This window comes from Somniosus microcephalus, chromosome 15, assembly GCF_052327205.1.
Source record: "Somniosus microcephalus isolate GS21.2 chromosome 15, FLI_Smic_1.0, whole genome shotgun sequence".
Taxonomy (NCBI): Eukaryota; Metazoa; Chordata; class Chondrichthyes; order Squaliformes; family Somniosidae; genus Somniosus; species Somniosus microcephalus.
The window spans coordinates 19,012,024-19,029,448 of record NC_141001.1 but is presented as its reverse complement, the minus strand read 5'-3'; the positions used below and the strand labels follow the sequence as shown (position 1 = coordinate 19,029,448).

Sequence of the window (17,425 nt, the reverse complement as noted above, 5' to 3'; positions counted from 1 at the left end):
TAAGGGCTCAGATGGTAAATGAAGGCCTTTGAGAAAACAGAACATGCTGCGAATACTCAGCAGGTCATGCAACATCTGTGGAGAGAAAAACAGAGTTCACGTCTTAGGTCAACATGCTGCCTGACCAACTGAGTATTTCCAGCATTTTATGCTGTCATTTCACATTTACAGCATTCGCTTGCAGAGGGAAGAGGAAGAGGAAGATGCAGAAGAGGAGGAAGCCAAAGAGGAGGAATCAGATGGAAGGTGACATCCCAGCCAGCCCCTTTGTGGCCGGCACATCTGGGATGGAATCAGCTGCCTGTAGTCCCACTGGCTGGGCAGGTTGCCTCTTCTTGTTGACCCACTGGCTCGGCAGGTTGCCTCTTCTTGTTGACCCACTGGCTCGGCAGGCTGCATTTCTTGGGTGTGTGAAATGAGGAAGGCAGAAGAGTGGAGTTGTGCTGATGGGAGGGCAGGAAAATAAGAGTTGCATGCCAGAAGGAGGATAACGTACAAGGATATTCGCATCTTGTATCCATTCATCCCCGCTGCTGGCCTAGGGCTCAGCCATGCCCTGCTAAGAATGGCCAGCACCGTCTCCTCCAAGGGAGTGAGGTGAGGCTAGGAATGGGAGATGTACCTCATCATTGGTGCAGATTGTTGGTAGGTGAGTGATTGGTATTATGTCCGAGTATAATTGAGACACGGACTGCAGGAGTTGATTATAACAAGTCTTTACTGAATGGAGACAACCTGGAAACTGAAACTACAGAAGCCTGCTAGGGCCTTTTATACAGGGGTGGTCACTGCCGGTACTGCAGTCTGAGACCAGTTATTCCCTTAAAGGTACATACACAACAATTCCTCCCCTTTAGATAAACAGTACATAACATTCATTTAACAACTAAATAATAACTAATTACAATTACAATTACGGTTGCTAGATACATTGGTTGAAGTTAAGCAATTATAAGTTCAGTCTTTGAGGAGGCTTCCTGATTCTGTCTGGATAACGCCTCTTTGGGATATCAGGTTCTTCTGGCAAGGTTGAGTCGGGATCAATGTCGTTGTTTGGTTCGTCTGCTTCCAATATCACCGATTCTGCGGTAGATGCAATTGGTACTTCGGTTTCATCGCCAGGTGTATCAGATCGTGGTGTGGAGTTGCCGTTTTCCAGTGACTCTAGAATCTGGTCAGCATGGCTTCTTACAATGCTCTCTCCAACGTCCACGGTATACATTAGAGGTCCTTGCCGTGTACAGATCATTCCTGGCTGCCATTTCTCTGTGCGGTAGTCCTGGGCCAAAACTGGTTGACCTATCTTAAAACTCCTGGTCGGCCTTTCATTCATATTCTGAAACTGCCTGTTCTCCACATCTCTTCTGACGTTTGGCTTAACCAAATCCAAGCGGCATCGTAGTCTTCGATTGAAGAACATCATGGCTGGAGTTTGGTTGGTAACCACATGTGTCGCATTCCGGTAGGCAAACAAGAAGTTATCCACCTTGTGTTGTAGGGGTATATCTTCATTACACATTGCCTTGATAGCCTTCTTGAATGTTTGAACAAACCTCTCGGCCAATCCATTAGTGGCTGGATGATATGGGGCGGATGTGTAATGCTTAACACCATTGTTCTTTAAGAACCTCCGGAACTCTTCAGACACAAACTGTGGTCCATTGTCAGAGCAAATCTGTTCAGGCAGCCCATTCCTGGCGAATATGGTTCGTAAGACTGTGATAGTTTTTTCTGTGGTGGTTGAGGACATTTTTATTACCTCTGGCCACTTTGAATGTGCATCCACCGCAATTAAAAACATCGAGTCCATAAAGGGACCAGCAAAATCAATTTGCACCCTTTGCCATGGAGATGAGGGCCACTCCCATGGATGTAGAGGGGCTTGTGGTGGGGTGTTTTGGACCTTCTGGCATCCTGTACAGCTCTTGGTCATCTCTTCAATTTCTCTATCGATTCCCGGCCACCACACAAACGCTCTGGCTATGTTCTTCATTTTTACCCCTCCCAGATGACCCTCATGAAGCTCATTGAGCACTCTATCCTTCAATTTGGGTGGAATTACTATTCTGGATCCACACATCAAGGTTCCTCTGCACACTGACAGCTGTTCTCTTCTCGGCGAGAATGCTGGCAGCAGTGGTTCGCCATGTGCTGGCCATCCCTTCACCGTTAAATCATAGACCCAGGAGAGTGTCGGGTCATTTCGTGTTTCCTTTTCTATGTTTGCATTCGTCACAGGGAGACATTCGACTATAGTTGAGTGGAATAACTCCACTGGATCCACTGCCAGTTCTTCTTCCACCGTTGGCAATGGTAGGCGCGACAATCCATCAGCATTCCCATGCTGTTTAGTTCCTTTGTACTCGATGTTATATTGGTGTGCCCCTAGGAAAAGGGACCACCTCTGTAGCCGTTGTGCCGTCATTATCGGTACGCCCTTCTGAGGGTTGAAAATGGAGACGAGAGGTTGATGATCAGTTAGTAGAGTAAATTTCTGACCGTGCACGTAGTGATTGAACTTCTTCACCCCCCACACCAGGCTGAGGGCCTCTCTGTCAATCTGGGCGTAGTTACGCTCGGCTGAAGTTAACGAGCGTGACGCAAAAGCTATCAGCCTCTCTGAACCATCAAGGAATTTATGTGACAGTACCGCCCCAACACCGTAGGGAGACGCATCACACGCCAGTCTTATCGGTAGTGATGGGTTGTAGTGAGCCAATACTTCTCTTGAAGTGATTAGGTCCTTACTCTCCTGAAAGGCCCGCTTACATTCATCGCTCCATTTCCATGCTACTCCCGTTCGCAGTAGGGCGTTCAGTGGATGCAGAATTGTGGACAAATTCGGCAAAAACTTATGGTAGTAATTCACCAATCCGAGGAATGAACTCAGTTGCGACACATTTTCAGGCGCTGGAGCCTTAACTACCGCTTCAATTTTGTCAGGGGACTTATGCAACCCCTCTTCATCAATCACGTGGCCACAATACGATATCTGTTTCTTAAAAAACTCGCACTTGGGGCGATTGGCTCGTAGCCCATATTCACGTAGTCTAGTGAGCACCTGCTCTAGGTTGGCAAGGTGTTCACTCTCATCTTCACCTGTCACTAGGATGTCGTCTAAGTAACACTGAGCCCCCGGAATCCCTTGCAGGACTTGTTCCATCGCTCTTTGCCATATCGCCGGAGCTGATGCTACTCCGAATACCAGTCGATTATACTGGTAAAGAACTTTGTGAGTGTTTATCGTGAGATACTTCCTAGAGGATTCTTCAACCTCCATCTGCAAATATGCTTGTGCTAGGTCAATTTTTGTAAAATGCTTCCCTCCAGATAGTGAGGCGAAAATATCTTCTATCCTTGGAAGAGGATATTGTACTGTGTGAAGGACTGGGTTCACCGTCACCTTGAAGTCCCCACAGATGCGAACCTTCCTTGGCTCCTCAGACTTATTGTTTAACATTTTCTTCATGACAGGAACGATGGGTGTCGCCCACTCACTCCAGTCTACCTTAGATAACATGCCTGCATTCTCCAGATTCTCCAGCTCTGCCTCGACGGCTGGGCGAATTGCATATGGTACCGGTCTTGCTTTGAAAAACTTGGGAATTGCATTCTCCTCTATTTTTATTGAGGCGGTTACGCCTTTAAGAGTGCCCAGTTCTTGTTGAAATACCTCTTTGGTGTCAGCTAAGATTGTTGACAATCATCCAGGAGTGACGTCGTCATCCTTCTTACCAGCCACCGTCAGTGCCTGAATGGAGTGCCAGTCTAAACTTATCTTTCTGATCCATTCACATCCCAATAACGGTGGTCCACCATCTTGCAGAATGTAGAGATACAATTTCCGTATTTTCTTGCCGTTGTAATCGACAGGCACCCTTATTTTTCCTCTGGGGTATACTTTTTGCCCCGCATACGTCCTTAAGACAATGGATGTCTCTCTCAAGGGTATGTGTGAGAATAGCCGCTCATAGTCTCGTCAATTCATGACGGTTAGAGCTGATCCTGTATCCAATTCCATTTTGACTTGGGACCCTGCTATCATGAGGGTGACTCAAATGGTTCGGTGATCCTCTTTTGCGATTACGTTGTGAAGCTTGAGACAGCTTAGTCTCTTGTTCCCGGATTCACTATCGCTCATCTGGTCTTTGGAACGAATGTCCGTCATCTTTTGTACTTTCCTGTACGGTTCCTTAGTAGCCTTTTTGTTGTCATTGGTCTTCTTCCCAGACCTGCAAACTCATGCAATGTGTCCCATCTTTCCGCATTGCCTGCATATTTTGTCCTTGGACCAGCAGTCCTTCTGGTCATGGTTTGTTCTGCCGCAGCGATAACATTTTGCAAATCCCCATGTCATTTCGTGGGTGCCGTATTCCTGTGGCTTCTGTTGTATTTCCGCAGCTCCCCTTGCTGCTGCTTCGTACGATACTGCCACGCTGAAAGCCTTATCTAGCGTCAGCTCTTTCTCTGAGAGTAACCTCTTCTGGGTTCCTTCACTCAGGAGTCCACAGACAAATTTGTCCCGTAAGGTATCTGCCAGTCCTGCTCCGAACTGGCAGTGCTTTGATAGCTTGCGTCGTTCCGTAAGGTAATCAGCATTGCTCTCATTTTTATGCTGATTTCTCCTGTGGAATTTAAATCTTTATGCTATCAGCAGCGGTGTAGGATTTAGGTGTTCCTGTAGGATAGCAACAATTTCGTTAAAACTCTTCGCCTTCAGTTTGGCTGGAGTAATCAGGTCTCGCAATAAGCCATACATTCTTGCGCCCATTAAATTTAGCAATACCGATGCCTTTTTCTCATCGGCTATTTCGTTTGCCTCACAAGATACCTCGACTCTTTCCACATACGTGGTCCAGTCTTCTATTGCATTATCGAAGGCAGTGATATCGCCAGTCTTTGGCATCTTGAAAATCTAAGATGGCGCCTCCCGCGCTTTGTCTTCGTCCCCGATGGATCAAAATGGCGCCTCCCGCGCTTTTCCTTCTTCCCCGCCGAGTTAAGATGGCGCCTCCCGCGCTTTCCCACCATTGCCGCTGCTGCCAACGCTGTTGCTGGCGATTATATTTATTTTACTATCCTGTAATGGCAACGCCCTGTGGTCTTCGCGCCTCCTCGATCGCTGCTGCCAACGCCGCTCTCCGCGGTATTTTTATTTTTCTATCGCGCTTCAATATTTGCTCCGTTAATTGAAGAACCGTTCTCGTCGTGGAGCAGACCCTCTGGGACACTTCCCTCCCTCTTCTTAGGTCTGAACGCTGCCCGGCTTCGAAGCACCGGCCGCGCCCTGTGTGCTCCACCCTCTCTCTCTCTCTTTGCTTCCCGACTTGCTGCCCGGCCCCATTGCAGAGCCACCCGATCGAGCTCTAGCCCGCCGCAGCCCAGGAAGGATCAGTGCACTACCTGCCACCAGCCCGATTAGCTGGGAAACCACAGACTGGAGAACCAAGCCTGGCTTTCGACAGTCGCTCCTGCACTTTTCAATTCGAGGATTTGGAGGGCGGTTGCCCACGGTCGACGCCCGTTTCTCGAGTTTCTTTGGATTATTTTTTTTTCTTTCTTCTGGCTTCGACCTTCAATAATGTCGTCTGAGGTGCTGCCGAGTTGCAGGTAAGTTCGTTTCTTACTCGTCGCCAGTATTATGTCCGTGTATAATTGAGACACGGACTGCAGGAGTTGATTATAACAAGTCTTTACTGAATACAGACAACCTGGAAACTGAAACTACAGAAGCCTGCTAGGGCCTTTTATACAGGGGTGGTCACTGCCGGTACTGCAGTCTGAGACCAGTTATTCCCTTAAAGGTGCATACACAACAATTGGGGGTCGTGCATTGAGCAGTGTGTGAGACTAGTGGTGCAGTTGGTAGGAGACGGCTTTTGAAGATGCATTCACTGACCTTGACCAGTGGTCTGAGGTCATGAAGCTTCTTTGGGCACTGGAGCCAGATCGTGGGGGGCGACACTGCTGGCAGTGACAGCCTCAGTGATGTTCTCCCACATTGTTCTTTCTAGAGGGCCTCCTGGCCTCTGTGGGTAGAGAGCTGCTCCTACAGTGTTGACCCCCTGCACGAAGCTGGAGTCCAGCATGTGAAGTCCTCGGTGCCCCTTCCCTGGCTTGCTGAGCCATTTGTGTTAGTGCTGAGGCAATTTTCCCATTTGTTGAGGTCAGGAAGGTAATTCAGCTTTAACAGCTGAATATTCACATTTGGAACTTCTTTTAAATATTGATTATTTGTTAAAAGACAGAAAGGGTTGGAACATGTATTGATTCACTGCATTTTATTTTGTATTGTTTCAGAGTGCATGGCCCCTTTAATTCTCAGACATCTTCATTGCCCACAATTCCTTGCGAGCTCCACAGCTTCACTCACAGAGACTGTGGGAAGCTGCAACGCCGGACCTGGACAGAAACTTCGTCTCGGGTCCCTCCAGCAATGCCACCTGGATGATGTTGCACGGAAGGTGGGCGCTGCACCACCTATCTCCATGCCCCCCAGACCAATTTCACTCGGTTAGTGTTGCAGCCATTTCCGTTAACTGAAGTTGCTGGCGAACACAAATTTTTCCCCCAGTAGCTCAGCCATACAGACCAAGAAGGCCTCCGGGTGTAGTCCATGGTCCGTGCAGAGTTAACTGATCACAGTTATGGTGTCATAGTTCACCTCAGCATTCTTGGGCCAGGGAAAGAAAATAAAATCCCCTAGGATTCAAGCAAGGAAGTTATGTTAAACCTTTATAAATCACTGGTTAGGCCTCAGCTAGAGTATTGTGACCGATTCTAGACATTACACTTTTAGGAAGGAGTTCAAGGCCCTGGAGAAGGTGCAGAGCAGATTTATCAGAGTGATACCAGGGATGACAGAGCAGTTATGTGCAGAGACGAGAGAAGCTGGGATTGTTCTCCTTGGGGTAGAGGTTAAGTAAGATTTAATGGAAGTCTTCAAAACCATGAAGTGCTTAGATAGAATAAATAAAGAGCAACTGTTTCCACTGGTGGGAGGGTCAGTAACCAGAGAACACAGATTTAAGATAATTGGTAAAAGAACCAGAGGGGGTGCGGTGAAGAGATTTTCTTTAATATAAACACAGCAAGTGGTTATAATCTGGAACGCACTCCTTGTGTGCTGCAAGATTTTATGATTCTAGCGTGAATCCAACTTACCTGATCATTCCTACTTCGACCAGTATGTAATTTTCCTCCAGCTTCTCCAATCAGCTTCTGAAATAAAAATAAATTGCACAAATCTTTTTTATTAGAATACCCACAAAAGTAGTTAAGCATTTTAATCAGTTCTGCTTACTTTATATATAAAGAGAGATAATGGCCGGAATTTTCTCAAGGGAGGCTGGGGGGTGGATCTCCGAGGGGGGTGGGAAACCTGAGAGGCCGGGTTTCCCATAGGCCCTGCCGACTTTAATGGCGGGGCCTGATTTGAATGCGAGGCCTCGTATTCTGGCCCGCAGCCAGCCAGCTTGGGAGGCTGGCTGGCTGCGGGCGGATAGGCCTCAGAAACGAGGGGCCACTCAAGGGGAGGGATCGCGGGAGGGGGGCCGGCAATAAGCCAGGCTCGGGGAGAGAGGATCGGTCAGTGTCAGGGATCAGGGGCGAAGCGGGGATCAGCCGGGGTTGGGGAGAGAGGATCGGTCAGTGTCAGGGATCGGGGGCAAGGGGGAGATTGGCCGGGGTTGGGGAGAGAGGGTCGGTCAGTGTCAGGGATCAGGGGTGAAGGGGGGATTGGCCGGGGTTGGGGAGAGAGGATCAGTCAGGGTCAGGGAATGGGGGCAGGGGCCGGGGGGGCGATGGTGGGGATTGGCCGGGGTTGGGGAGGGGTGGGGTGGGGGGGTGCGGAGAGTATTGTCTGGGGTCGGGTGTCAGGGTGGGGGATGGGAGGAAAAGAGGATCGTCAGGGGTCGGGGACCGGGAGGGGGCGAGAGAATCGGCAGGGGTGGGGTTCGGGAGGGGGTGAGAGGATCGGCAGGGGTGGGGTTTGGGTGGGGGCGAGAGGATCGACAGGGGTTGAGAGGAGGAAGACAATTGGTAGGGGTCGGGGTTGTGGGGGGGAAAGAGAGGATCGGCAAGGGATGGGGATCATGCAGGGGCGGTGGCGGGGGGGGGGCGGTCGGCCAGAAATTGCAGGTTGGGGTTTGGCTGAAGGGGGGGAGTCAGCCAGGAATGGACAGAGGGGGATAGAGGATTGGGGCCAGAGGATCGTGGCCGGCCTCATCATCATTGTTGGGGAGGCGGGGGAAGGAGAGAGGCCTGGGGTGTGATCGGAGGCCTCATGAGGTGGGGCTCCAATCGTGGGACATGGGTATGGTTGGGATTTTGGATCCAGGAGGTAGGTATAAAGCCACATACCTCCTGGATCCACCAGTCCCCACCTCGGTTTAACTGCCGGGTTTCATGAATTGTGTGAAACCCGTCCACAGGCAGTTAAACACAAAATGGAGGTGACAAAAGAGGCTTCCAGCCTCATTACAATGTATCATTTGTGGTAACGCCCCCTGGGAGAGGGTTGGTTGCCCGCCCTCCCCTCCCCATCCTGCCTCCGGCAAAACCGGAAATGGGCACTGACATAAAACTCACTACGCACTTGGTTTGAGCATAAAGCAAGGCTGTAATCAACTTGTTTCAGAACATGGGAGGTCTAGTTGTACTTCACTAGTTCCTTGTCTTACAAAATGTCCCTGGAAAGCTGGGGCCGACGCCTGAATATTTATACTCCTTGGACGGTGCCACCAGCTGGCCATCAAGCTTTATTTCACGAGTAGATCCTTGATGAATGATGAGATTTATAACATTCTTCCTGCCTACAAGCTTTGGAAGTCCGATGACTTCCTCTTAGCGGATCAGGTGGACCATGAATAGCTGCAGTCTCTTAGATTTTTGTTTATGGCTAGAAGGCATGTCTCCCCAGACCGTGTCTTGGGCCCTGGGCTGCTTGATCCGTACCGGTGAATCGACCCGAGGGAGGCTGGGGGGATCGTGACTCCGGGTGCGGGTCCCCACAGGCGCAGAACTGGCTTCATCCTGTTGGATAGCCGGGGACTGACCGGCGTCCTGGCCTCGGGTGGCCATCACATGGGGAGCGCTCGGCTCCCCAAGGGGATATGGTGTGGCAGCTGGCAGATCTCTCGATGTCCCAGGTAGGGCGTCATCTTCGGGGGAGCGCAGAGTGTCAGCATCATCCCCATGGGTCCCTCTATTGGTTGGGTCCATGGAACCGGCCGGACAGGGAGCCAGGTCCCGGGGCGAAACGTTGGACTCCCGGCCATCCGGGTACCGCACGTGCGCGTACGTGGGGTTGACGTCCGTGAGTTCTACCTCGTTGACGAGAGGATCGGTTTTAGATGATCGGACGAATCTTCGGTGCAGCACAGGGCTGGGAGCTGCCAACCATGACGGTAGGGATGTCCCATGGGTGGAGCGATGCTGGAAGCTGAAGAATCGCTCGTGAGGTGTGACATTGGTAGACGTAGAAAGGAGAGACCTGATGGAATGCAACACGTCAGGGAGCATAGCTTCCCACTGCTGGTCTGGTAGGTTGCGTGACCTCAGCGCAAGATGAACAGCGTTCCAAATGATAGCGTTGTATCTCTCAACCTGTCCATTACCGATGAGATGGTACGATGTCGTTTTACCTGTGGCGATTCCCCGTTGGGAGAGATAACTTTTGAGTTTGCTTGACATGAAGGAGCGACCCCGATCAGAGTGGATGAAATTGGCCGTACCGTAAAGGGAAAAGACTTGATCAAGGCATTTGATCAGTGTGGAAGTAAGCATATTGGGACAGGGGAAAGCAAAGGGAAAGCGTGAATATTCGTCCACCATAGACAGTAAGTAGGTGTTTCGCATTGAGGAGGGCAATGGCCCTTTAAAGTCAATGCTGAGTCGCTGCATAGGCTGCATAGCGTGTATTAGCGAGCCATCCAATGGACAGAAGAATTGCGGTTTTAATTCCGTACAAATTCTACAGGAGGAGCACGTTCTTTTCACATCTTCCGTAGAAAATGGGAGATTTTTAGATCGCACAAAGTGCAACATACGGGTAATGCCAGGATGGCATAAGTCAGTATGAAGATCCGCCAGAGTCGAAGTTGACATAGAAAAGCAGAATGCCCGCGTGAGGATATCCGGGGCCACATTCTCTTTGCCGGGTCGATAATGTATGGTGTATCCAAAGGCAGCCAATTCCATCCTCCAGAGTTGTATTTTGTTATTCTTGATCTTACTGCGTTTCCAGTTATCCAGCATAAAGGCCACGGAGCGCTGATCAGTTCTAAGTGTGAAATGGCGACGAGCGAGAAAATGACTCCATTTACGTACCGCTTCGATGATGGCCGTAGCCTCCTTCTCGACAGGAGGATAACGGAGCTCGCTACCCTGCAAAGTTCTGGACAGAAATGCAACGGGTCGACCACCTTGATTCAAGGTAGCAGAGATCGCCACATCCGATGCATCGCACTCGACCATGAAAGGGAGATTTTCATCAATGGAATGTAACTTTTTCCAGTTGTCGCTTGAGGAGGTTGAAAGCTGAAATAGCCGTTGCCTCTAATGGAAATGACTTTGTGTGAAGCAGGGGCTGGATCTTGTCGGAGAAGTGGGGTATCCATTTCGCATAATAGGCGAACATGCCGAGCGCCCGACGAAGAGAGTCGAGATTCGTAGGGGGAGGGAGCTCCTGAAGTGGATGAAGTCACTCCGGATCCGGTTTGATGACACCGTTGCCCACCCAGTAGCCAAGGATGTTGACTGATGGTACTGATTTCACAGATTTGGACTAATTTAAGGTTAAGTTGCGATGACAGAGAACGTCAAAAAATTTCTGGAGGTTGGCATCATGCTCCTTCTGGTCATGACCAGCAATGGTGATATTATCCAGATGTGGAAAAGTGTCCGTTAAGTTCTCCTGTTTGACTAGGCTATCCATTGCCCGTTGAAAGACGGCCACCCCATTGGTGACCCCAAATGGAAGGTGACAAAACTGGTAAAGCCAACCATTGGCCTCAAAGGCCGTATACTTCTTGTCAGAGTCCTTTAACGGCACTTGGTGATATGCGCTCTTTAAATCAAAAGTTGAAAATACCTTGTAGTTGGCAAGGTTATTGACCATGTCATCGATGTGTGGTAGTGGGTAGGCATCCAGGTCGGTATACTGGTTAATAGTTTGCGAGTAATCGATGCAAAGCTGTTTCTTGTGTTGCTTCAGAGGATTTTTGACAACGACGACTTGAACCCACCAGGAAGATGAACATGGCTCAATGATACCATCAGCTGGAAGGCGAGAGATTTCTGCCTCGATAAAGGATCGATCATCTTGGCTGAAACATCGTGATTTAGTGACTATGGGTTTACATCGGGGGGAAAGATTGGCAAACAAGGAGGGCTTGTCGAGCGAAGCCGCCGAAAGCGCACAAAATGGTACATTGGAAATAGTAAGCTCCGGCTTTGACCCTCCAAACTCGAAAGTGAGTCTTTTGTGTTGTTTCTGGAAATCCTGTCCCAGGAGCACATCACTGAATAGGTTCTTGAGCACCCCGAGCCGGGTGGAGAAATAAGTGTGGCCATTGAGAATAAGGTCGACAAGACAAAAGCCGGAAGAATTGGTGGTCAGTGTCGTCAGAGCCATTGCAATTTCCCTGTACGAGGGGTAAATACGCAGTTTTAACTTACTGACAGCCCACTCACTAATGAAGCTGTCAGAGCTGCATGAGTCGATTAGTGCACTCAAAATGTGTCCATTTACCGAAACCTTCATGGCTGCATGGGACAGACTTTGGGGAAAAACAGCTGTGATGGGAGGAGGGGCAGTTTTACCCTTGACAGCTGTAACTTTAGTAGTGGTTCTTGCGGGAGGAGCAGTTTTATAGTTTGCAGCTGTAACCTTAGTAGTGGCTCTTGGGGGAGGAGCAGTTTTATAGATAGTAGCTGCAAAACTAACAGGAGCTCTCGACCGGTATACCTTAGAAAAGTGACCTTTCTTGCTGCAATGATTGCAGGTTGCGTTACAAGCAGGACAAAATTTCCTATAATGTAACGCACCTCCACAAAGAAACACTTCCTTCTAGATTGCCAAGATGCCGTTAGGACGGGGTCGTCATCAGTGTAGGTTTCTAGGGTAGGGTTGTCATCAGCCGGGTTGGAGTCGTCATCCATGAGGGCTTCCGCCCGAGGCCTATCGAAAGAGTCACTAAAAGTGATAGCAGCAGCCCGTGCATGTGGTGAAAGATAAGTGTCTGCATTCCTCTTTGCTAAGTCCAGAGAACATGCCTGGTCATAGGCAGCCTGTAACTTGAGGGTTTTATTCTCCAACAGACACTGACGTATGAAGGGAGACGCAATCCCATTAATAAAGAAATCACAAATTAACTCCTCCTGGTACTGCTCAGCTGTAACAGCTTTAAGATTACAATCCTTGCTGAGCCTGCAAAGTTTCTGAAGGAATTCATCAAGTGATTCCCCGGGTTGTTGACGAGTTGTGGCCAGTAGATGCCGAGCAAAAATTTCATTTGGGGACTTGACATATAGCTGCTGTAATATTTGGATAGCGCTGTCATAGTCTACACAGTCTTCGATATAATCAAACACATGAGGAGATATATAATTAGCAAATATCTCTAATTTATCAGGAACATTTTCACCACACACCCTGAGGAAGTTGCTGAAAGTACGATACCAGTGTTTCCATACCTTAGCAGCTGTAAGTGAATTCGGGTCCAGGTTGAGACGGGCGGGTCTGAGTAGTTTCTCCATGATGGATCGATTACTTGTCTGAATTCCCTTCTACAGTTCGAGTTGTAGCTGGCTGTTCCCGAAATCACCCAAAGCGTGGAGTCGATATCAAGTTGATTAAATTGACGTAATCAAACTCACTATGCACTTGGTTTGAGCATAAAGCAAGGCTTTAATCAACTTGTTTCAGAACATGGAGGTCTAGTTGTACTTCACTAGTTCCTTGTCTTACAAAATGTCCCTCCCCTCCCTCTCCCCCCCTCCTCCCCCCCCTCTTCCCTCCCCCTCCCCTCCCCTCTCCTCCCCCTCCCTCCCCTCCCCTCTCCTCCTCCCTCCCCTCCCCTCTCCTCCCCCCTCCCTCCCCTCCCCTCTCCTCCTCCCTCTCCTCCCCCCCTCCTCTACCTCCCACCCTCTCTCCTCTACCTCCCCCCTCCCTCCTCTCCCCCCCTCCCTCCTCTCCTCTCCCTCCCCCCCCGGCGGATCAGCGCCTCAGGGCCGGCCGGCCGGTGCACGGCATAGCGCGTGAGGCCCAGCCGGACTCACCTTAGCTCTCTCCCTCCCTTTCCACGGATCAGCGCCTCAGGGCCGGCCGGTGCGCGGGCTAGCGCGTGAGGCGCGGCCGGACTCACCTTAGCTGCGGTCCGGGCCGACAATGACGCGCGCGCTGACTCCCGCCCCGCCAGCCTTTACTAAGATGGCGGCGGTGGCTGCGCTTGGCTCAGGCCCGTCCCTCCAACCTTTACAAAGGTTCCGGGCATTGTCTAAACTGGCAACTAAAACAAATCGATCGGCGTCCGCCTCGGGCCCAGGGGGCAGCGGCATCGCGCCGGGAATCCACTCAACTCAAGGCCCAGGCTTCCCGGGCTGCTAGGCCGCACCCGGCGCCAGCACAGCCGCTCGAAATGGCCGTCAAAGTAGGCGCGCCTCCGGGCGAAGGGCAGGGGATCACTTCATTTCTAACTGTTCCTAAATACAATTTAAAACTGAAATAAATTGTTCTTTTCCTTAGTTCCCTAACACACAGAAAGTGTGGGAAAAAAATCGTTAAGAATCAAGATGGCGGCCACTCACCTCGGTTCAGAATGATAAGGCCCGCCTACACATGCACCGATTGGTCAACCATCAGTTCACTGAACTGTAGGATTGGTCAATCGTCAAGTCACTCAACACTCAACTGTAGGATGGCCCGCCCGCACACGCAATGAACCCGCCCCCGTGATGCAGCGATTGGTCAACCGTCGGTCAACTGTCAGGTCGCTCAACCGCACGATTGGTCAACCTTCACGTCACTCAATGCTAATGAGCAAATGAGCAGAACTTTTCCCATTTAATGAGCGGAATTTTGAATGTTTTTTGGATACCGTGGGCACGATTTTTGTCTGACGGAAAAGTAAATATGCTTATGACCGTTCCGGAATCGTAATCTTTCTTTTGATGTAACACGCGTGTAGGTACGCTCTATAACTTTCGAATGTATAGAGAACGGACAGACAGACAGACAGAAGAGCAATTATTATTATTATATATATATAAGATAGATAAGAACCAAACCCATTCACAGCACAACAAAGTAAATGAAATAATAACTTAAAACACATTCCCACTTTGCTAATCAATAAAAAATTGTTTAAGATAAATTCAGCATTTAGAAATAATTCTTGACAAGATGTTTTCTTGAGGACTTTAGAAAAAATTAGACTTAAAAAAAATTAGAACGAGCAAGTGAGGATTTTTCCCCGACCTAAAACCCAGGATCAACGGGAGCAATGTTCACCACCAGCAGCTACTCTTGGGGAAATAATTAATGATTGTTATATTTGGTGACAGATTTGTTGACCTATGTAGCAACTAATATGACAATCAATAAATTGTCATTGAGACTGTCCCCAATGCTTCTGCTCTAAATTTTCCATTTGCTCGTACTCTTTGTTGTGCACACATGAGCTTTGAAAAATAAGATGGATTATCATCAAACCACATGTCCAGTTGTTAAGATGGTTATTTCACAAAAAGGCGGTCACTAACACAATGATGTCAAATTGCTATGGATCTTGGACCACATAGAATCTGCACATCAATGGAAGTAATCTGGGTTATAAATTCAAACTGAATATCCAAACCTATATCTGGAACATAAGAGCGTAAGTAGTAAGAGCAGGAGTAGGCCATACGGCCCCTCGAGCCTGCTCCGCCATTCAATAAGATCATGGCTGATCATCGACCTCAACTCCACTTTCCCGCCCAATCTCCATATCCCTTGATTCCCCATGAGTCCAAAAGTCTATCTATCTCAGCCTTGAATCTACTCAAAGACTCAGCATCCACAGCCCTCTGGGGCAGAGAATGCCAAAGATTCGCAACCCTCTGAGTGAAGAAATTCCTCCTCATTTCAGTCTTAAATGGCCTACCCCTTATCCTGAGACTATACCCCCTAGTTCTAGACACTCCAGCCAGGGGAAACAACCTCTCAGCATCTACCCTGTCAATCCCCTTCAGAATTTTGTATATTTCAATGAGATCACCTCTCATTCTTCTAAACTCCAGAGTATAGGCCCATTTTACACAATCTCTCATCATAGGACAGCCCTCTCATCCCAGGAATCAATCTAGTGAACCTTCGTTGCACCGCCTCCAAGGCAAGTATATTCTTCCTTAGATAAGGAGATCAGAACTGTGCACAGTACTCCAGGTGTGGTCTCACCAAGGCCCTGTACAATTGTAGCAAGACTTCCTTACTCTTATACTCCAACCCCCTGCAATAAAGGCCATCATGCCATTTGCCTTCCTTATTGCTTGCTGTACCTGCATGCTAACTTTCTGTGTTTCTTGCACAAGGACACCCAAATCTCTCTGAACACCAACATGTGAAAGTTTCTCACCATTTAAAAAATATTCTGTTTTTCTATTCTTCTTACCAAAGTGAATAACCTCACATTTCCCTACATTATACTCCATCTGACACCTTACTACCCACTCACAGTCTATCTATATCCCTTTGCAGACTGTGTGTGTTCTCCTCACAGCTTACTGTCCCACCTAGCTTTGTATCATCAGCAAACCTGGATACATTACACTCGGTCCCTTTATCTAGGACATTAATATAGATTGTAAATAGCTGAGGCCCCAACGCTGATTCTTGCGGCACCCCACTAGTTACAGATTGCCAGTCTGAGAATGAACCATTTATCCCAACTCTGCCTTCTGTTAGATAACCAATCCTCTATCCATGCCAGAATATTACCCCCAATCCCGTGATTTTTTATCTTAAGCAATAATCTTTTGTGTGGCACCTTGTCAAATGCCTTTTGGAAGTCTAAATACACTACGTCCACTGGTTCCCCTTTATCCACCCTATACGTTACTTCCTCAAAGAACTCCAGCAAATTTGTCAAACATGACTTCCCCTTCATAAAACCATGCTGACTTTGTCTTATTAAATTATGATTATCCAAATGTCCTGTTACTGTCTCCTTAATAATGGACTCCAAAATTTTACCTACCACAGATGTTAGGCTAACCGGTCTATAGTTTCCAGCCTTCTGTCTACTGCCCTTTTTAAATAAGGGTGTTACATTAGCAGTTTTCCAGTCTGCTGGGACCTTTGCCGAGTCCAGGGAGTTTTGGAAAATTATTACCAATGCATCCACAATCCCTACCACCACTTCCCTCAAGACCCTAGGATGTAAGCCATCAGGTCCAGGTGATTTATCTGCCTTGAGTCCCATTATTTTACCGAGTACCACTTCCTTAGTGATTTTGATCGTGTTTAGCTCCTCCCCCCCTTTAGCCCCCTCTTTGTCCAGTGTTGGGATATTCTTAGTGTCTTCTACTGTAAAGACTGATGTAAAATATTCATTCAGTGTTTTTGCCATCTCCATATTTCCCACCATTAATTTCCTGGTCTCATCCTCTAAGGGACCAACATTTACTTTAGCCACCCTTTTTCTTTTTATATAACTATAAAAACTCTTACTATCTGTTTTTATATTTTTTGCTAATTTACTTTCATAATCTATCTTCCCTTTCTTAATCAATCTTTTTGTTATTTTTTGCTGTCTTTTAAAGTTTTCCCAATCCTCTATCCTCACACTAGATTTGGCTACCTTATATGCCCATGTTTTTAGTCGAATACTATCCTTAATTTCTTTACTTAGTTTTTAAGGAAAACAAATACTGCACTTCAAGTTCTGCAACATGTATGCTTAACGGATTTGCACAACACAGAAGCTGGGATTCTTCTCCTTAGAGAAGAGAAGGTTAAGGGGAGATTTAATAGTGGTTTTCAAAACGATGAATGTTTTGATAGAGTAAATGAGAAACTGTTTCCACTAGCAGGAGGGTCAGTAACCATAGGACACAGATTTCAGATAATTGGCAAAAAAAAGAGGGGAGATGAGGAGACTTTTTTTTAATGCAGTGAGTTGTTACGATCAGGAATGCACTGACTGTATGGTGGTGGAAGCAGATTCAATAATAACTTTCAAATAGGAATTGGATATATACACTTGAAAAGGTAAAAAATCAGGTCTAAGCGGAAAGGGCAAGGGAGTGGGTCTAATTCGATAGCTCGTTCAAAGAGCTGGCACAGGTTTGATGGGCTGAATTCTGTACTGTATGACTCTATGATTTTGTACCTACTCACCTTACGATGACTGGACTGGCACTTAACTAGACTGCCAAAATTCAT

At 48.1% G+C, this 17,425-nt stretch overlaps 1 protein-coding gene across 1 annotated transcript in view; it reads right to left on the bottom strand.

Moving 5' to 3' along the window:
- LOC147106570 (argininosuccinate lyase-like) overlaps positions 1-7,284 on the bottom strand; it is a 33,855-nt gene extending 26,571 nt beyond the window's left edge. The window contains exon 1 of the mRNA XM_086008484.1: positions 7,165-7,284. Within this exon, the coding sequence (XP_085864610.1) occupies positions 7,165-7,284 (120 nt within the window). The remainder of the gene's footprint in view (positions 1-7,164) is intronic.
- Positions 7,285-17,425: the final 10,141 nt, after the last annotated feature.